At 50.4% G+C, this 21,903-nt stretch overlaps 2 protein-coding genes across 2 annotated transcripts in view; one reads left to right on the top strand and one right to left on the bottom strand.

The window, feature by feature from the left end:
- Positions 1-6,373, bottom strand: part of KIAA1671 — a 185,290-nt gene extending 178,917 nt beyond the window's left edge. Inside the window, exon 1 of the mRNA XM_079943577.1 lies at positions 6,075-6,373. The gene's annotated coding sequence lies outside the window, so the exon portion shown is untranslated. The remainder of the gene's footprint in view (positions 1-6,074) is intronic.
- Positions 6,374-16,401: 10,028 nt separating this feature from the next.
- Positions 16,402-19,869, top strand: LHFPL7 (LHFPL tetraspan subfamily member 7; the record flags this gene model as incomplete). Its single annotated transcript, XM_079943203.1, is given in 4 exon segments — positions 16,402-16,602; positions 17,396-17,422; positions 17,426-17,534; positions 19,577-19,869. Coding segments are annotated over 4 exon segments (600 nt in total). The 3' UTR covers positions 19,840-19,869.
- Between the last annotated feature and the right edge of the window lie 2,034 nt (positions 19,870-21,903).

A 21,903-nucleotide genomic window follows, 5' to 3' on the forward strand; every position in this document is an offset into this window, starting at 1 on the left:
ATACACAGGGCAGACGGGAACCCAAACCAAAGCCTGGAATCCAGCCTCCCTGCCAAGCCCAGGCAAGGTCAGCCAAGCCATCTGATGACCCCCAAGTACGAAACAAATGTTTGCTGTTAAAAGTCACTGCAGGGACTTCCCTGGTGGCACAGTGGTTAAGAATCCGCCTGCCAATGCAGGGGACACGGGTTCGAGCCCTGGTCCAGGAAGATCCCACATGCCGCGGAGCAACTAAGCCCATGCGCCACAACTACTGAGCCTGCACTTTAGAGCCCGCGAGCCACAACTACTGAGCCCGTGTGCCACAGCTACTGAAGCCCACATGCCTAGAGCCTGTGCTCCGCAACAAGAGAAGCCACCACAATGAGAAGCCCGTGCACCACGATGAAGAATAGCCCCACTCACCACAACTAGAGAAAGCCCATGCACAGCAACAAAGACCCAATGCAGACAAAAAAAAAAAATCACTGTGATTTGGGAGATGTTTGTTACACAGTATTATCATGGAGAAACCTGACTGACACAAAGGACTATGTGTTTCCAGCCTTGGAAGGAATAGGAAAGGTACAGCCACTCTGGAGGGAAACTGAGCAGGTGAGATCAACATTCTAAACACCCTATATCCCAACTGTTCCCCATCTTGGAATGTGCCCTCCCATCGACTACAACAAGTATGCAAAGACACATGAGCAGGGATGTCACCGTGACACTGTGTGTTATAGCAAGAAAACAAACCACTCAATGCTCACCAGCAGGGCATGTGCTCAATAACTAATAGCACCTTCAGGCATTGAAGTATTGTTCAGTTTTTTAAAAGAGTGCAGTAAGTCAACACGGTCTAAAATGGGTCCACATCTATTTTTAATTTCTGCGTGAAATTCTTTGTCTTATGATTGTTGTTGTTCAAAGCATATGTCCACATATACCTATTCATTTCTTTATTCCACAACTGTTTACTAAGGAAACAGCAGTGAAGACAAATAGGGTTTCTGCCTTCTTGGAGCGTCATCTAGAGGGGGAGGAAGCAATACCACCTCCACTACAACCACCACAAGGAACAAGAAGCAACACATACCGAGCACTGACCATGTGCCAGTTCCTTTTCATTTCCTCCTCTCAGCAACCCTCAGAGGTAAGACCCGTTATTATCTCCATTTGCCGATGAGGAAACTGCGGCTCAGAGAGGTTAAGTCACCTGCCCAAGGTCACACAGACAATAAGTGGCAGAACCAAGATGCAATTCTTTCCATCTGGTTCCAGAGTGGACCAAAAAAACCCCAAAAAACAACTTAAGATAGCAGAGTGTGATAAGGGCTTGGGAAGAAGTAAACAGAGCATATGTATGTGGAAAGTTTCTGGAGGGTCGAGGGAACTGCTGACTGCGTTATCTCTGAGGAATGGGATTGGGGGTCTTGGGCGGGATTTTACTTTTCACTTAACGTAAATTCATTTTGCCGTTTTTGAAGTGTTTGGTATGTTACATGTTATTTTACCATAATATATATATTATATGTTATTATTATACTGTGTGTGTGAGTGTGTGTGTGTGTGTGTGTATGTGTATCTCTTCTGACTCAGTGATGTAAATATCCAAAGATCAGCCTTTGGGGATGTATTTTATATTCTCAGTGGAGACAAGGCTATACAACATTTCAAAGGTCACTCAACTGAGCAATTAGCAAATGTGGCAGTGATAACTACTTCTCAGAAGTCAATCCATAATCATTTCCATATTTGTCTCAATTTGCCTTCCCCCTCCCTTCCTCCCAACCAATTGACCAGATTTCTGTGGAGTGAATTCCTAAGGGCAGAGGCTCTTTTGACTTGCCCATAGAAGATGCTCAATAAAATATCCATCACATTGAAGGAAAAAAAAATTTGTGTGTGCCTGTGTGTGTATCTCTCAATTCAAAGTTTGTTAGCTTCTTTGTAAATGACAGGAGTTTCGGTAGTGGTCTTGGGCAGAAGGACCCCCTCAAAGCCTCAGTTTTATAAACTGCAGAATCAAGGGTCCCCAAAGTAGGCATCGCCTGTGTTTGTTGTGAAGAATAAAAAAAGAACAAAAGAGCTTCGCCCAGAACCCAGCACATGTAAAGGGTTCAGTGAAAAGCAGTTGCTCTGATGTGTTATGTGCTTTCTCTACATTCTCTCCAATCCTCCCATTTTACAGAGAAAGAAATTGAGGTCCCAGGAGGGGAATGGCTTGTCTGGGGTCACACTCCTATAATCTGGATGGGTGAGTGGGGGAAGAAATGTGAAACTCCTGGACAGAGATTCCCCCTGCCCTCCTCTCAATCCCAAACCTGCCAAAGCCTTCCTGTTTGGGTATTTAGGGAGCGGCAGGGGGTGTAAAGAGAATTTTTGTTGCCAATGGTCTAACTTTTATTTCTTCAACACACCCTGTATTCTGGGTATACCAATGAGCACACAGTTCTCCTAATGGCCCTGCCTTTGCCTGTCCTGCTCCTGCTGCCTGCAATGTCCTCATCCTTGCCCTCTCCTCCTTTAAGACTCAGCTCAAGTGTCACCCGTGGTCGCCCAACGTCCCCCCCGCCCACCCACCAAACACACCAGGTTGGAAGAGGCAAGCACCACATGCCTGAAACACTATATATATATATATATATATATATATATAGTGTGTGTGTGTGTGTATATATATATATATATATATATATATATATATACACACATAATGACATGCCGTGGTGACATCTATTATAATAATCATACCCACTACTTAGTGGGCACAGACCAGTGTGGACACTATGCCTGGTAATGTCCATGCACTGCTTCTCTCAACTTGTATAACAACCCTTTGAGGGAGGGGAGTATCCTATCATGAGACCATTTTACAGATGAGGACACGGAGTCTCAAACCAAATACCATGGCCTCAGACCACAGCCAGGAAGGGGCAGCGCCAGGGTTTGCCCCCAAGTCTCCCTGGCCGACTCCCTCCTTTCTATCCCTGCCTCCTCCTGGAAGCCTCCCTGGGTTTACCCCTGCTGCACCCTGACCCAACCTCACCAACATTTGTGGCTTCTCTATTCAACTTCCCTAACTCCAAACATCCTGGATTTGCAAGCTGGAAGCAAGTTCAAATCCCTGCTCTGCCACTGGCAGCTGACAAAGACCTCACCGCCACAACACTGAGTCCTGAATCTGTAAAATGGGAATGACGAGCCCCACCCCCTCACGCAGGAAGATGGTGAGGGTTCCAAGGTAAAGTCCCCTCAGATGTTTATGACCCTCCCAGGGCAGGTGACAACAGATGCTCAGGAAGGTTTGCTGACTTGAATGAAATACTGACACTTAAAATATTCAGGCCACCTCCACTGGGGGTTTCCTTCTCCAGATTGACTGCCATGCCTCCAGGAAGGGGTCTTCAACCGCATGGCTCTTGAAACACAACACTGACCACTGTCTCTATCCAAGTTCAGTTCCATCATCACCTCTCACCTGGATTTTTCGAGCAGTCTCCAGCCTCCTGGCACACCATCTCCCATCCAGCCTCCCCAAGAGATGGGCAAGCTTCCCAAAACACACATCTGACTCCATCCCTCTCCCCCAGAGAAACTCCCACAGTGCCCCAGTGCCCCAGTATAAAGTCCAAACCCCTGGGAATGGTTGCCCTGGCCCCTGCCAGGATCTCCAGCCAACACCCTATGCTCCCTCCTCCGTCCAGGCACCCAGGCCTTTCTGTTCCCTCTTTCCAGCACATAACGCCATCCTCTACCCACGGGCACGCTCTCCAAGAAACAAACCCCCTGCCCACCATCCCCCACTCCAGGTCAGAAGCCCTCAGCCCCTCTTCCCATTATCACAGCTCTCTCCTTCTGGGCAACTGCCTCTTTTCACAAAGAATTTACCCCTTAAGGGTGTGCCTCCTCTTTGACATGGTGTCTTGAAATATTTGTTGAATGAATTAATTAATGAATGCACATTTAAAACATCCCTCTGGGGCTCTTTTTCTGAGATGGTCAGAGATGTATTCTGGTGGTGCTGAGAGGGGAGAAAGGCTCACGGCCAGATAGTGGGCTGTTCCATTCTCCTGCCAAAGTCAGCCCTGAATAAAAGCCAGCCCCCAGGACCTCCAAGGGGGGGTGGGGCACCTCCAGACTAAGAATCTGGGGTGAGGGTTATACCCCCAACATCAAGAATCAGTACAGCTGCCTCACTGGACTGCAGGGCAAGCTGATTGCTCACAGCTAGATCGCAAGCCAGGAGGACAGACCCTATATTGCCCTGGGTCCACCATTTCTAGTGTCTGCCACATAGTAGGTGCTCAATACACACACTGGTTGACCGAATGAGCTTCTCACATGTCTAGACACTGTACTGAATGAAACCCTGTACTTCTGTAGGATAATTGCACCCTTGTCAAGCATGCAAATCCTTTAAAAAGGATTCCCCATAAAACCACCAGGACCGTGCCTAGTGGATGCACAACTCCCTCTGGAACTGTCCCAAGGATGAGACACCGGTGTCTGAGGGTGAATGCATGTTTGTCCAGGAGCTTCGATGGATTAGCAAAGGGAAAGCTGGGCCAAGGGAGAAGTCTTGTCCAAATGCCCTGGTTACTGATTAGCCAAACCCTAGAGCTTCTCTCTGCAAGGGGGATCAGAGGGGCAATTAAACCCCTTTGGAAGAAAGACTAAGTTAAATATCTGCCTAATCCTGCAGTTTAAAAAGACGGCAAGTTGGGTTTCTGGAGCCTTCCTTCAGATACCTGAGGGGAAGCGGCAGGGCATGAGACAAGGGAGAGACCACAGAACGAGGGCCCACTAATATTTACAGAGCCTGAACCTGTTTCAGACCTTTTATGCCTATTAATCCTGCCAGGCACCCAGACGAGAGAGGACTGTGACCCCCACCCCCACTCCATTTCGCCCGAAAGGGAGACCCGGGCTCAGAGAGGTTAAGTGTTTTGTCCAAGGTCACAAAGAAGCTGCAAAGAAAAAGCACTTTCTTTGTGCAACAGGTATAGCCCTTTCCTTTCCAAAAGGTAATGGCAGCTCCTGTCTGGAGAAAGTTCAGTCCCGCGGGCAGGAAGCCCTGGCCACCTAGGCGGCGCGCGGAGGTCACACGGCAGCCCCACTACCGACCGGCTACCGACCAGCGGAGAAGCAGGGTTTCAGGGCGCGGCGCCGCGGCTCCGTGCCGAGTGTGTGCTAGGAGGGTGTGGAAAGGTCGGGCCCGGCTCGGGGGTCAACGGGCCGCTTCCCTTCCCCTGGGTCCCGCCTGTAGCCCTAGGCAGCGACGCCAGCGGGGTGGGGGCCACTCGAGCCTACCGGGAGCAGGGGGATTGAGCCTTAATCCCATCAGGGCGCCTCTGCCCTGAGAAGGCGCGCGGAGGGGTGCGCAGGCCCTGCAGGGAGGGCGCGTCTGGAGCCCCGGAGCCCGTGGGGCCCCGCGCGCTGCTCTCTCCACCGCCCCAGGTGCCCGGAGGATCCCTTCGCCCCGGGCTCCGCCTCGATCAGCACCCCCGCTTCCCAGTGTCCACCTCCTGGGCCTCCAACCTGCACGGACGTCCGGATCCTAGCAGTTCCAGGCTGGGTACGGATCTCCAGCGATACCCCAGCTCCCGGCCACCAGATCTCCTCTCGGAATCACTCCCAAGGCTCGGACCAGTGGGGGTCAGAGGAGAGGGATCAACTAGCTCCCAGTTTCCAATCACCGTCCACAGTCACCCCCAGGCTGGGGATCGTATGGGACCCCAGGCCACCAGTGCCCGATCCACTCCTGGGATCGACTCCCAAGTCTTCAACCGGGTGGCGTGGGATCCATTGGCTGCCCAGTGAGGGATCTTCCCGCGGGATCCACTCCCAAGTCTCGAGAGACAGACCTCCCGGCTCCCAAATCGAGATGCCTTCTCCCCGCAGACCCAAAGCCCCGGGAGATCCACCGGGTCCCCACCTCTTCCCCGGCCAACTTTGCCAACTTTTCTCCCGGGGCCTCAGCCGAGCAGAAACTTGGCGGCCATCGCCGGCCGCCGCCTCCCCGGCCCCCTTGCAGGCCGGGGACAGGGGGCGGATGGCCTGCCCCCATCTACCGCCGCCGCCGCTCAACCTACCCTAGAGCCGCCGCCGCCGGCCCGCCGTGCCTCCACCTGCCCGCAGCCCTTGGCACCTGCCCGCGCCGCCCGCGGCCCAGCGCAGCCTAGCCTGCTGGGGGCGGGGCCTCGGGCGTGGAAGCGCCCCCGTCGCCGTGGGAACCGTGGCCGGCGGCGCCTGCGCGGTGGGCCCCGGGGCGGAGCGCAGCCGGCGGACCCGTGCTCTCGGCCGGCGCCGGGGCCGGGGGACGGTGAGACAGGTCAGGGGTCACGAGTTTGCCCCGACACTCCTCCCGGAAGCGGTCCCGGCCCTCGAGCCCCGACCCCGCCGCGCCGGACTCAGAACGTTGTTCATGATCCCCGCCCGCATTCCCGGGGTCAGCCCGCGGCTCTGGCTAGGATCCCCCGCAATGGACACCGACCGGCCGCCGGGTCTGCGCCCCCAAGAGCCTAATGCAGCCCGGGAACTCAGGAGGCGCACGGTTAGAGCCTCGCCCATTGAATCTCTTGGGCTGCGGGCGCCGGCTTGGGTGGGTGGGGGTGGAGGGGCGGTCTGCGCGAGGCGCTCGCGTCGCCTCGCGGCAATCAGGGGAATTGCACCCGGGACCGCACGACCAGGGGCTTGGCAGGAGGTTGTTCACTCCCGCTGGGGCGCCTACTGTATGCCACGCCTGCTGCCATTGTGTTGAGGTGGGGGTTGAGGTGTGAGGCATTTAGAAACTTTTTGGACAAGTTGAGAGAATCGAAGGAAGTTGCTCCTGAATGGGAAAATGCCTGTTTTGCTATCCTTTACTCATTTCATTCCACAGGTCTTTATTAAGCACCTGCAGTATGCTGGATGTCAGGGACCCAGTGGTGAAGCATCTGGCAATATACAGGCTCTCGTGGAGCTTACAGACATTGTAAACAATATTTGCACGAATAAATTGAATTGTATTTGTGACTCGTGCTTTCTTCCTTAGGAAGGAAATGTACGGAGAGTTAACTGAAGGATCTAAAATCATACATGAATTTATTGTACGTCAGTTAGACCTCAATAAAGTCAAAGAGAGGAAAAAGAACATCACGCTGTGTGGCTTCAGGAGAATTGGCAGGGATCTCTCTTACCTGTCTTTTTCTCAATTTGTGTGTGTGTGTAAGAAGGCACCCCTGTTACAGGAGATACATACATCATATCTCGTTTCTTTTAATCTGCACTTTTGAAGTAAGTATCAGCATTTTATCAAGCAGCAGCCTGAGACTTGCCCACAGTGATGGAACCCAGAAGTGGTGAGGCAGTGGCCCCATGACGCCCATGGCTGCGTTGGTTCTTCGTTGCTGCACGCGGGCTTCTCATTGTGGTGGCTTCTCTTGTTGCAGAGCACGGGCTCTAGGTGCGCAGGCTTCAGTAGTTGTGGCACGTGGGCTCGGTAGTTGTGGCTTGCAGGCTCTAGAGCGCAGGCTCAGTAGTTGTGGTAGACAGGCTTAGTTGCTCTGCGGTATGTGGGATCTTCCCGGACCAGGGATCGAACCTGGTTCCCTTGCATTGGCAGGCGGACTCTTAACCACTGTGCCACCAGGGAAGTCCCAACGTCTTACATCTTAGAATAATCTCCTGTATCTGGATGTCTTGAGAACAGCCATCAGTAGGACCCAACTGAGTGGCTTTTAAATACGACTACCACTCCCAGGGCGGAGTCTTTGTGGTGGGGGACAGAGAATGGTTGGATTGAAAGTTAAAATGCCTCAAAATCAACCTTTAAGCAGGACTTTTGCATTACATGTATATTATATGAGCAAAGGCAAATCGTCTGCTGTCCTCTCCAGAACTTCTGGAGGCAGGGGCTTTTATCTCTTTAGTTCACTCCTTATTCTTAGTGCCTAGAGCAGAGCTTGGTACATAGTAAGTGCTCAATAAATACTGCGCTTAATAAATATTGGATTAAATGCATGAATGGCCAACAGCTGATAGGGTACCCTCTACTATCTCTCCTCCATAACCTTATCAGAACTTCCTGTCTCTCCCAGGCACATCTCAATGAACCAGAACATGTGGGCTGAGGATTCTGTTGAACTGGATGTCTCTCAGCTCCCCATCCAGCTTAGTCCTCCATCTTGGCCTCTCCTCTCTATCCCAGAACTTAAGTGGGGGAAGGGAGAAGACAGTCCTTTTTCTGCCACCTGTCACAGAAACCCCAAACCCAGATGTGTCCCCAGCCCTAGCCAGCCCACCCCCAACTCTACACCCCAAGAAATGCCCAGTGTCAGTTCTACCCACATCAAGCTTTGAGGGGAAATCTCAGATGTGCCAAACTACAACTCCCAGAGCCCTCCTGGCCCCAGAAGGGGCGGGACTTCCTGGCTCAGCCCCACCTTAGCTGATTCTCTCTGTGTTCCTGTGTCTTCCTTCCCAGGTGAGAGGCTGCCAGCCAGCACACACCCAGAGATTACACCCTGACCAAAGAGGTGTCAGGTTCTACATTGTTTTCAGAGCCAACACCCCACCCACCACTCCCAGCCCCGGCTTTTCTCTTCCTGAGGAGAGAGGACAGTGCCACCCAGGGACTTTCCCAGAACCCTTTCTCTGCCGTTGTTTGCCCCCTCTTCCAGAATGTTTGTCCTGAACTGGCAGCTCTGTCCAGTAGAGCTTTCTGCAATGACAGAGATGTTCTATATCTGCACTGTCCAACATCAATCGCAGATGACTACTGAGCACTTGAAATTCGGTCATTGTGTCCGAGGAGCTGAATTTTTTATTTCGTTTCATTTTAATTAACTTAAATAACCACACGTGGCTACAGCTACTGTATTGAACAGAACTCACACACTCCTTGGCAAAGACCATATTCACACATTTTCATTGATGTATATTTATTCATTTTGTTTCTCCCGTAATTTACCTGCTCCTTGAAGGGGAGAGCCAGTACGTTCTTTGAAATGTTTTCTCTCAACACCAGGCCTTTGCCCATGCCGTGGCCTCTGTCTGGAACACTTTGCCCTCCATCATCTGTAACAACTATGTGTCCTTCAGATCTTAGTTTTAAAGTCAACTCCTCCAAGAAGCCATCCCTGATCACCATCCCTTACCCACATGCCGAAGCTTCTGAGTCTTCTAGCCCCAACTAGACACTGATGACACTGTAGTATAATTGCCCAATTACTTCTCTGTCTCACTTTCTAGACTATGAGCTCCTTGGGAGCAGAGACTAGCATAATACCTGAATCAGAGCTGACCCCCAATAAATATTTATGGAGTTCAACGTTGAATAAATGTTTTCACATGATACAATCCAATGCCTCATTCACAGTAGTGATACTAATGAAAGCTGTAATTTATTGAGCTGTCTCATTAAACGCCACAACAATCCTATAAGAGATGCTATATTATCTCCTTTTCACAGGTAAGTGATCTGAAGCTCAGAGAGGTTAAGTAAATCATTCAAGGTCACACAGCTAGGATCACAGCCTGGGTTCCCTAGAAAACAGAGCCTGAGGCAAGATTTATAAGCTAATGCCTTATTAGGGATGAAATCCCAGCTTAACAAGAGTGAAGGAAAAGGGACTGTGAGACTGAGAAGGAGAGAGAGCAAATATAAGACGTGTCTTACTAAGTTGGCCACAGCTTTCCAAGAAAATACGGCTGGGAGTTCCACTGCTCAGGGCATCTCTGGAGAAGCCACGTGAAACATGCAGGGACAAAGGGCAAGAACTTCATCTGCCGGCCCGTCCCCTTTCCTGTCTGCCATTAGTGACCATTGGGCCCAACTGCTCCTCATGTCTGAGCTGTGTTACCTACACCTCCAGGCAGCCATGAGGGAAGCCAGTTCTACACCCAGAGCTTCACCTGAGTCTAGAAGAGGAGGCAGCAGAACCCTATTCCCAGCCCCCAGCCAAGGATCCAGTCAGGTCGGACTGGACCACAGCTGGGGTCGTTGGGAGACCAAGCCACGACTCAGGCCTCATCACCGCAGGCTGAACTGGCCAAGTGGCTGCAGCAACTGACCCAGGCCGCCTGCAGGGGCAGGTGAGCGGAGGCTTACGGCATCCAGTGCCGCTGGGTGGCCAGGAAGGACACAGCTAAGCACACCTGAGAAGGTGCATCCTTCAAGCCTGAGAGATATCACACTGGGATTCAGATCCAGTTCAGACTAGCTCCAAAGCCCTTCCACAAATACTGATTGAAGGAAAGAAAAAGAAAAAGAATAAATACGTGACTGAATGAGTGGGAAAAAAACCCTGGCAATCATCTCTTCAAAACCCTGGTGTATTCCAGAGGCTCTCATTTTACAGTGGAAAGACTGAGGCCCAGTAAAGCAGAGATCCCCTGACCAAGGCCACACTGAGTGTGGGTGGCAGAGCTGGGACTCCAGGCTCGGTCTCAGGCATCACTGAACCTTCCTGCTTCTGACAGCACCAACTGATGTGTCTCATTTGTCGTGTCAGCATTCATAGCATCAGAGTGACGCCTCTTGTTCTCACCTTCCCAGCATCCGCGGCCCATCCTCTGCTAACAGCACCTTGGTTTTCCTCCTAGAAACCAACCCAGCCCCCACCTTTAGTCCATGTAGTTCTAGCGCGGTGAGCCTCATGACATGCTTACTCTAATCCCCATTCTCCAACTCTCAATCCCTAATCCTTGAGCCCAGGTCCTAGGTCTGGCCAATCAGAGCATCCCATTTCCCTGGCCACAATGATGGGACCCAAGCTTGTCCAGTGAGCGTTAATCACAGCAATTGCGGCAACTATGTGCAAAGAGGAGCTTTTTTTTCTCTGGGGCTGCTAAGCCTGGAGGCACCAGAAGCCAACACTGTTAGAATCTGCCTGAAAGCGAACCTAACTCAGCAGAAAATGGAGCTGAGAGATGGAGAGAGAAAGAGAGGTCCATTGCTTGTTCACCTGGAGCCAGCTGTGCCTGAAGCTGTCCCACAGAATTTTCAGTTATGTAAGCCAATGCATTTCTCGTTTCTAGTTGAGCCAATTGGAGCTGCACTTCCATCACTTACCGCAAAGACAAGACAAGCGCCTATTCTGTGCCAAGTTTTATGCTGAATGTGGGAGACAAAGATTTTTCAGATCCAGTGCCTACTCTCCGCAGGTTTACAGCCTGCAGGGTAGGTATCCAGATCCCAGAGAAATATCCCTCAACTAGAATTACCAAGGCAGAAAAGTAGAGAGCACAGTGGCAAGAATTTCAACACCTGGTGTTTAATCGTAGATCGGTTAATCCCTATTCATGCCTTCTCCTACCCAGGAAACCCCATACCCTCACCCCATCCTGATTTGGGGCTGGCTTTTCCCTCTTTGCCCAACCCACCCAGCAGCCCAGTGAAAGCCTGTCGATTTAAGGAACTGGGAAGGAAAATACACACACACATGCACGCGCACACGCACACGCACACACACACGCGCGCGCACACACACACACACACCCCTCAGGCCAGCTTATCACACACTTGGGCTTTGTTCAGCAGCCTGAATGTTTCCTTCAAACAGAAGGACACCTGTTATGAGGTCGCAGACGTATGTTCAAAGCTGGAGCCTGAGAAGAAGTGGCCACGTTGGAGGGTCTTGACCTGAAGTGTGGTGAGTCTGGAGGGAAGAGGGATGTGAGGTCAGGATGGGGAGAGAGGAAAGTATTGTCCAGGAACCATAATGGGCTTTAAGGGTCCATGAGCCCCTGAAATTACAATACTGTGTGTGTGTGGGGGGGGGGTGTATACAAGTACGTCTGCATGAAGAATGCATCCATGCTTTTAAATCCTATTTTCAAAGGAATTCATCACCTCCAAAAGGTTAAGTCCCACTGGTCTAGGATATGGCCATCTTTCTGCAGGTGGGTGTTTTAGTCTACTCAGCCTGCTATAACATAGTGCCACAGACTAAGTGGCTTATAACCAACAGAAATTTATTTCTCTCAGTTCTGGAGGCTAGGAATTCCAAGATCAGGTAGCTTTGGTGTCTAGTGAGAGCACGCTTCCTGGTATATAGATGGCTGTCTTCTTGCTATGTCTTCACATGGCAGAAGGGGCAAGAGTGCCCCCTGGGGTCTCTTTGTAAGGGCACGAATGCCATTCATAAGTCCACCCTCATGACCTCATCACTTCCCAAATGCCCATCTCTCAATACCATCACCACTGGGGTTAGCATTTCAACATGTGATTTTGGGGGGCACACAAACAGTCCACTGCAATGGGGAAACAGAGGCTTGGAGCCATTACATTACATCATAATTCGACCAGCTCACACAGCCAACTTGTAATGGAGCTGGAAAAGCACCAGAAGTAGGGCTGACCTGGCTGTGCAGCTAGGAGAATGAGACAAGGGATGCGGGTCAAAGTCCTCCCCTAAACCTGACTTGCCCATCTTCAGATCTCAGCCTGGATGTCACCTGGCACCCAGGCTGGATCAGGTGCCCCTCCTCTGTGCCTGCCCCAACATCGCCCTGGGCTTTCTCTTGGTGTGACGCTGTGTCTGTTTGCATCTGTTGATCGATGGGTTGGCGAAATACACATCTCAGGCTTCATTTAGGCTACGCCACACTCAGCTATCTCCACCTCTCCTAGCAAACCGGTCCCTCCTGCAGCCTCCCTATCTCAAGTAAGGGCAGCCCCTCCATTCCAGGGGCCAAGGTCAAAAGCCCTGGCGGCATCCTTGCCTCCTCTTGGTCCCTCACACTCCAAGTCCAATCCATAAGCAAAGCTGGTTGGCCGGACCTACCTTTTTCCTTCAACAAAGATCCAGAATCCGCCCCCACCCTCCCTCTCTCCTCTCTCTCGGGTCCACTGATGTCTCTCACCTGACTGACTGAAGTTGCCTCTGGTTGCTTCTTCCTCGCCCTTCCTTCTGCCTCTCCTCCATGCAGAAGCCAGTGATCTTTTTTTTTTTCTGTATGTGGGCTTCTCACTGTTGTGGCCTCTCCTGTTGTGGAGCACAGGCTCCGGACGCGCAGGCTCAGCGGCCATGGCTCACGGGCCCAGCCGCTCCGCAGCATATGGGATCTTCCCAGACCGGGGCACGAACCTGTGTCCCCTGCATCGGCAGGCGGACTCTCAACCACTGCGCCACCAGGGAAGCCCCAGAGTGATCTTTTTAAAACACTGAGACAGGTGACGTCACATCTCTGCTCAAGACCACCCACAGACTCCCCATCTCACTCAGAAAGTAAAAGCCAAAGATCTATCATTGCCTACAAGGCCCACCACTCTCCCCCTTTCCTCATTCCTTCCAGTTACCGGGTCCTCCTCGCTTCTGCCAACACGCCAAGTACACGCTTACCACAGGGCCTTTGCACCTGCTCCTCCCTCTGCCTGGAATTTCCTCCCCCATAAATCCACATGGCTTCCTCCCTCAGCTCTTACTCAAAGGTCACCTTCTGGGCTTCCCTGGTGGCGCAGTGGTTGAGAGTCCGCCTGCCGATGCAGGGGACACGGGTTCGTGCCCCGATCCGGGAAGATCCCACATGCCGCGGAGCGGCTGGGCCCGTGAGCCATGGCCGCTGAGCCTGCGCGTCCGGAGCCTGTGCTCCGCAATGGGAGAGGCCACAACAGTGAGAGGCCCGCGTACAGCCAAAAAAAAAAAAAAAAAAAGGTCAAAGGTCACCTTCTCATGGGGCTTTCCTGACCATCCCCCAGTCACTCACCATCTCCCTTCCCAGCTTCATTTTCCTCTGTGGCACTTATTTACATCAGGCATCTTATATATTATTTCCTTATTGTCTCTCTCTCCCACTAGAGTGTAAGCTCCATGAGGACAGTCGTTTTGTCTGTTTTCCTCACTGCTAAACCCCCACCACCTAGAACAGTTCTCGGAACATAGTAGATACTCAATAAATATTTGTTGACTGGATGGACAGATGATGGACCATATTCTTCCACCCTGTTTGTCTGCCTTGCCCACGAAACCCTAAGCTCCTTGAGGGCAGGCACTATGTTCTGTTCACCACTGTATCTGTGAAGGTCACACAGGGTTGGGCACATAAAAGTTGAATGAATGAATGATCAATTCCTTCCAGTTCACAGACGAGGACACGGACAGCAGGATGATGGGGACATACCAAGGCTCTAGCAGCCACCTCTAAATACCCGAATCCCAGTTCCCCTTCTGCCATGGCTGGCTATGGCTACCCTGGCCATCCATGCTCACTGGCTGGAGCAGGTGGGAGGGTTGACCAAATTCTAACCCTGGGTAGCTCCTAAAAAACGCTGGGGTATTTGACTTTTAAACTAATTTCTTAATATCACTTTGGGTTTAGGTCCCAGAGTCAGGAGCCTGATTCCCTGAGTTTGAGTCCCTGGTCCACCACTCATTTCCTGAGGCTTCGTTTTGTCATCTGTAAAATGGGAACTCAGATAACAGTACTACCCACCCTATCATAGAGGGACCACAGTCTTGAATTGAATGAGGCACTGAAAGAGTTTAGAATGGGGCTTGATGAGTGCTCAGGAATTGTCAACTGCCATTAACAGTTAAGCACTGAGCTGGAGGAGAAAATATTCAGTCCCTTTCATGTTTCCCTTAGGTGGATTCCAGGTAATTGAAGCCTGGCCGGATGTGGTTTCGGGTTATAATGCCTCATTTAAGTTTCTGGGCACCTGGACGGTTGGTGTGATTTTCCCAGGTGACACTGAGCACATTATCTGGAGAACAAAACTTCTTTCAAGGTCAGAAACGCCCGGAGAGGCACTGGGGCGGCCAGAGAGAGGCAAAATCACGGGCCTCAGTCAGCTCTGGGCTCCCCAGCTTCCTGGCTGGAATTACACCCCTCGGGATCCTGCCAGCCCCAAAGTTGAGGCTGATTTTGGTGTAGGACACAAATCCACCCTCCCTTCCTCAAGGGGCCGTGTCTCATTTGCTGGCTAGCTGCCGTGAGGTTTTTCTAATCCTGGGAATAAAATGTCTGTGCCACCTTACCCTGACCTACCTTCCCAGGCTTAGCTCAGCCCCTCTCCCTGCAGCACACCTGCATCTGACCCCCTAGAACCCTACCCCTACCCTACCCCCATTTCCAGAGAGACGAGGTGACCTCCCCAAGGTCATAGGGGGGAAACGTGGTTTGTTGCTTCTTTCTACCACATCATCCTGCTCAGTGATTGAACCCAACACCACAGGCCCCCTGGGATTTAGAATCTGCTTTTACAGATGCAGAAGCTGAGGCCCAGAGCAATGGGGCAACTTGCTGCAGGTCACACAGCTGGGAAGTGGTAGAGGGACTGGCTGGCCTCCAAGCCCAGGATTCCGGCCACGTTTAAAGTGCTGGCTGGGCTTAGAGTCCCAAAGTGAAACCCAAGGTTGAAGTCCTGGAAAGTCTGTGTAGGTGCCCTTGGCTGGCTCAGCTGCTTTTGATCCCGGGTGCCCTTAGGCTGCCTCAGCCCTTCTGGGCCTCACTTCTGACCATCAATGACAATGCTGGCTATTAGCAAACCACCATCCTGCCTCAGCATCTCATCCAACCTCTATTATTATTTTGGTAAGACTGGACTTGAAATCAACTCTCTTTCTCCTTAAAATAGATTTTAGTTTAAGATGGATAACCGGTATCATGCCAAAAAATAGAACAAAAACACCACAACAAATACAAGGAAAATCCAACTACATCCCCCAAATCTCACTAGACCCCACTGCTTGCTCAGGGCTCCCTGTCTTTTAAAAAGAGGAGATAGACAGATGCTTGGGAGATGATTAAGACCCTTTAGCTCCAACAGACATTTTCTCCTTGGTGTAAAGAGAAGGATTGAAGGAGAATTGAAAACTAAGTAACTCTTGGCATATAAGGCTGGGTTCAGGTGCCACCTGACTATCCCTCAAGGGTCATATGTGGCACTGCATGAAACAGCGATATATAAAACAATGCCATTTACATACATGAAAAATACACATATACTGAACAATACTGATTTTGCAAAAATACCTCCATACAAAAAGATACACATTAAATAATGGTTAAGGATTGAGAGGAGATAGCTGATGGGCAGGGTAGAAGCAGACCTTTTGGAAAGTGCAAGCCTTGATGGGCAGAGCGAATGAATGAAGGAATAAATGAATGAATGAATGAAACACGAGAGGGGGCTCACATGGACCAGTGATGATCATTTCCCGAGGACTGGTTGTGCTCCAAGGTCTGTTTAAGCACTAACATTCATTCTAAAATTTGGAGTTTCGACTTTCAGAACTTGTTAGGGAAAAGACCCACCCTCACCCCAGTTATTAACACCTCCAAGTGCATCCCAGGCCGAAGGGAGGCTAATGACCTGTGATCTGAAGACAGGACCAGATCCCTGGCTGGCCGGGGAGGGGGGACACCTTTGCCAGCCCCTGTTTCTCTCCTTCCACTAATCTTGTCCCTTGACCTCTAGGTCACTGACATTCCCTGATGGTGGGCAGCGTGTGGGCAACTCTGGGGCTTTCCCTAACCTGCATCTCAGCCCTCAGCCTCATCTCTCCTGCCTGGTTCCAGACCACCACTTTCTCCTTTGGTGTCCTCACCTACTGCTCCTGGCCTCAGGGTAACAGCTGGAACCAGAGCTGTGGGACCTTCAGGTCCCCGGATGATATTCCTGACTTTGCCTGGAAGGTGAGGCGTGGTCTCATCCATTCACTGGGACCTGGCGGTGGGGCACTCTTAAACCCATCAGAGTAAAAAAAAAAAAAAAAAAGCCAATTTCTGCTCACCTTCCTTCTAACCTCTGACTCTGTAGGTGCGGGGTGGGGTCTGGCTATCCGCATTTTAGCAAACACCCAGGATCATCCTGAAAGCAGCTGCCAGCATGCAGTGCCTTTGTACAAATTAGGAAAAGGATGCCCCTTCTTCAGGACTCTATACTGCCATCTGCTGGAAAAGTGCTGTAGTCAATATGCATTTCTGTGATGACTCCCAAACGCATCTCCTGGAGTTGTGCAGTGCACAACCTGTACACACCTACCTGGTCATCCTCTATCTAAGCGCTGCTAGGTTTGAAAACCACAGCTAAGGTGTTGAAAGTCACTGCAAATTGCCAGATTCAACAATGGGCACAATGGGTTGGGACTCCCAGTTCAGCACCTCTAAGGAAGATTACACAGCCTTCAAAACCGATAACAAAGGTGCCTCTCTTGGTGACTCTGCTGTATAGCAGGTACTCAATAAAGGGAGGGTATAGTGGTTGTAGATCTAGATCTTAATTCTGACTCTATCTCTTAAGTAGCTGTGTGCTCTGAGGGAAATGACTCCAATTCCTTATACCTCTGTTTGTTTATATGTAAAACAGGGATAATAATAGCACAGACCTTGTGGGATTTTGAGGACTCAGTAGCTGATCAGTTAAGCAGAGAGAGCAGAGCCTGCCCCCACCCCAGACAACACCCTCCCTCCTTTCTCTTCCTGGCAGGTCTCAGCTGTGATGCTCCTTGGAGGCTGACTCCTATTGGCCTTCAGTGCAATTCTCTTCCTGTCCTGGGCCTTAGCCCCCAAAGGGCTGTGCCCAAGGAGGGGCAGCGGCCCAATGCCAGGGGTGCAGGCAACAGCAGGTAAATCTTCTATCACATATGTGTTCCAGACATGTTTGTGGAATGAATGAATGAATGAATGGATGGATGGATGGATGGATGAGCCTGTAAGCAGAGTCTTGCCTCCTAGTTGAATCTCAGAGATAAACCCTAGGATTGTAGACTATTCCAGGTCCTTTAACAAGCCAGAAGTTGGAGGTAGGGAATGGTATCCTTAACATCACCCTCTCTTGCCCTTATCCAAACCCAGTCTTAATAGTCTGTCCTCCTTTGTTTCTCTCCCATCCATCCACTTTGCATCATTTTTACCAGGACCATCATATACAGTTGGGCAGGTTGTGCACTGCATAAGGGCATCCAGCTGAGGGCTGAGAGCTGCTGAAATCTAGCCATGCTCCAATTCCTAAGCTGTGAAAACTGCAGGGCTGCGTCTGCCCGGCTGCATCTGCTTTTCTCTAATTCACACATCGGCTTGGGATGATCTAGCTCAGGTCTTGACTGAACCTTCATCCAATTAATTATCCACCATCTCTCACCTGGTTTAGAGGTGACCACCTCACACGTCTCCCTGCTGCCACTCTTGCCCCCTAGAGTCTGTTTGCCACACTCTGGCCAAGTGGGTCCTGTTGAAGCTGAAATCAGACCATGCCACTCGGACTGGCTTATCCGCGCCAATGACTTCCTGTTACCGATGAGGCTCCACTGATGAAGCTCTCATTCGCTCGCTGACCTCATCTCTTACCTGCTCCGCCAGGCTCAGCATGCTCCAGCCAAACTGGCTTGCTTTCTGTTGCTCATGAAAACCAAGCTTGTTCCCTCTGCCTGGAATTCTCTCTTCTCAGATCTTCACATCTTGCTCCTCCCACTTCATTAAGGGCTTTGCTCAAATATCACTGCCTCAGTGGGGTCTTCCATGACCTCAAGGTAAGGGAGCTTCCCTCTCCTTAGAGTCCCCTTCCTCTTACCTTGCTTTCCATTTTTCATAGCACTTACCTGCCCGCTTGATAATATCTTATCTGCCTGCTTGATTATTGTGCATCTCTCTCCACTAGAACATCAGCTCCATGAGGGCAAGGACATGTCTGCCTTGATATCACCAGCATCTAACACGGTACTTTGCACATAATAGTTGCTCATTAAATATTTGTTGAATCAATGGATGGAGATACAGTCCTTGTCCTCCAGTGTCTACTGGGGGTGGGGTGTATTAGGCAGTTATAACTCAGTGGGTATTTGGCACAAGAGGATGAGCACAGGATGCAAAGAAAAACTCCAAGAGGTACCAGACCCAGTGTGTGGAAGGTGTTAAGGAAGGTTTCCTTGAGGAGGCATCACTGAGATGAATCTGGAAGGATGAGTGGGAGTTAACCAAATGTAGAAGGGTGTTTCAGGTAATGGGAACATCACGGGCCAAGGCACAGAGAAAAGAGCAAGGCATGTGCAGGTAACCTCAAGTGGACGAGAGTGGCTGAAGGGTGGCTGCAGGTCACGTGACTCTCCTGCACGGGGAGTGCCTTCTAGGTGCAGAGGTGTCGGGTTCATTTTCTTAGTATCATTAGTACCTTTGACAGAGTGCCTAACAGTTTTGATGAATGAGTGCATGGATGGATGGATGGGTTGGTGAATGGATGGAGTAGGGTGGGTAAGTAGGTGGACGAGTTGATGGATGCATCAATAAACATATTACTGGAAGGATGGATGAATAGATAGATGGATGGAAGGATGGGGAAAATGGGTAGACTGGAATATGGATAGATGGATGGATGGATGAATTGGTGGAAGGCAGGTGGCTAAGTGGGTGGATGGCTGGCTGGCTGGATGGATGAGTGAATGGATAGGGAGGTGTAGGAATGGAGAGAATGAGTGGATGGGTGAGTAGATGGACAGATGGGTGGAAGGCTAAGCTGAGTGATAGGTGGATAAAAGGATAGATGAGCCAATAAATAAGTGAGTGGATGGATGGATGGGAGGGGGATAGGAGGGTGGATGAGTGAGTCCTGGGATGGAAAGGCAGCCCAGAGCCCCTTGACCGACACACTGGTTTTCCTTGCTGCTGTTTCTAGCCATCGCCACCATTGTGGGCCTGCTGGTTTTCCCGATCAGCTTGGCCTCCCCCTTTGCCAAGGAAGCCTGCTTAGCCTCCTCTGTGTACCACGGTGGTCAGTGCCAGCTGGGCTGGGGCTATGTGACTGCCATCTTCCACACAGCCCTGGCCAGCCTCCTGCCCATGTTCAGGTGGCTCCACGTGACTGAGGTCCAGCAGAGGACCATCCTCGTCTCCAGTGACACTGAGAGCATCATCCTCGTGCCAGAAATGAGCAAATAAAAATATCTCAGGAGGAGCAAAAAGAGCCCATGCAACAGTTGTATGAAATCACCATGCACCCAGGTTCAAATCCCACCTCTGCTGCTTCCTTGCTGTGTGACCTCAGACAAGACACTTCACTTCTCTGGGCCTCGGTGTATACTTCTGTAAGATGGGAGTGTGTGTGAAATAATGCCTACCTCATAGGGTTGTTATGAGAATTAACTTAAGATGCTGTGTATAAATAAAGCCCTTAGCATGATGTTAGGCACTAGTATTCAATAAATTTAGCTATAATTATTATAATCCCTATCTCACAGGACTGTGGTGAGGATAAATCTATTCATGAAAAGTGCCTGGGGCAATTCTGAATCCGTGGTCACCACTCAAATACTACATCTTTTAATAAGTATGTGCATATTCTCTATGAGAGAATAAAATAAAAATATCCTTCCCTTTTTATAACTCCTCCTCTTGGAGAATTTGAAAATTTTTCATTTTCCCATCAAACGTCTAGTGAGTGCCCCTTATAGATGAGAGTTGGTCCAGTGCTGGGGTGGGGATTGGGGGGTGTCAGGCAGTAAGGACCTATCTCACCCCTCCATGGACAATCCCACTGATGTGGAAACTTCACTGTTATTTGGGGAACATGAGGCCCCTCACGATCCAGTCCAAACCTCTCTCTCCAGCTTCTTTCTTGTCATTCACCCAACCCTGCGCCTCTCCCTCCAGCCACACTGAATTCTGAGCTCACAGTAGGTCTCTTCACAGCTCCACCCCTTTGTACACATTGCTCTCTCTGCCAGGGATGGAGTCAGTCTGTTGCCTTTGCTTATCAAGACCCATTGTCCTTCTTTGGGAAGAGCGCCCTAATCTTCCCTTGGGGAATGACCCTCAGCAACTCTCTGACCACCCCAGGCTTTAGGATGGACAAATGAGTCCTTCTGGCCAGTCAAACCCAGTCAGAATGATTGGTTCAGAGATGGGCATGGGACCTGTATAAGCCAACATGGACAAGAGTGGAACCACCAGATAGACAAAGATGGAGCTCTAAAGACTTCACTTGAGTAGCTGGATGCAGCCATGCCTGCTCCGCTACCTGCAAGAGACATAGTCACAGGCAGCTCCAGGCTGGTACCCCTCTAGTTAGACTGCCCAGAAGAAAGAGTGAACCGCTCTCTTCCCAGGGATGGAATCTGATTGGCCAGAACTGAGTCATGTGCCCACCTTGGGGGGAGGGGCTTGTCAGCAATCTCAATAGACTATAACTATAGTTATAACGTAGGAGATACATTTCCCCAGAAGATGGGAGAAGTTGCTGGTCCTAGAATGGGGCAAGGATGCCAGGCAAGCAAAAACATTTGATACCAAACTCTCTCTTTAAGGGAAGCTTTATTATCTGCATTTCACAGAAGTGAAAAGTGAAGCTCAGAGAGACAAAGTCACTTGCCCAAAGTCACACAGCTGATCAGTGGCAGAGCTGGGATTTGAATCCAGGTCTGTCAGACTCTGTGATGGAGGCAAAATAACACCTGAATTTGTGATCTCTGCCCCGACCCAGCTCACCAAACTCTTTTGGTTTTAAATGTTCAACTAAGAACATCTGTAAATAACAATATTATATTATTAGAGCGATTCTATTATTTTGAAAACACACAAACCACAGAGAATGCAGCTTGCATTTGTCTTTCAGAAAAAAATAATAAGGACAATAATTACTTTAAAAAGTAATAGAATAATGGAATAAAGTAATAGAAAACCTAGGAAGCCACCACATGGTATCCAAATGGACTCGAAGACCAGTGGTATGTTTCAAGTGTCATCAGCACTTTGATGTGAGTCAGGCTTCTGTGGGAAGATTCCAGGAGGCCCAGGCAGCATCCCAGTGCAAAAAGCAGCAAGTAGATGCCGCCAAGAAGAAGCCCAAACTCAGCTTCAGGTCACCCACCTGAGCTAGGGATGAGCCGCCTCCTCTATGTAATAACCTTACAGTAGCTCCCAAGTTCCTTAATTTTCTCCTTCAACAATTTCAGCAATGCCAAAGGGAGCAAATCTGCAGCCTATGAAGCAGAAGCGTTTACACAG

This window comes from Stenella coeruleoalba, assembly GCF_951394435.1.
Source record: "Stenella coeruleoalba genome assembly, chromosome: 14".
Classification (NCBI taxonomy): domain Eukaryota; kingdom Metazoa; phylum Chordata; class Mammalia; order Artiodactyla; family Delphinidae; genus Stenella; species Stenella coeruleoalba.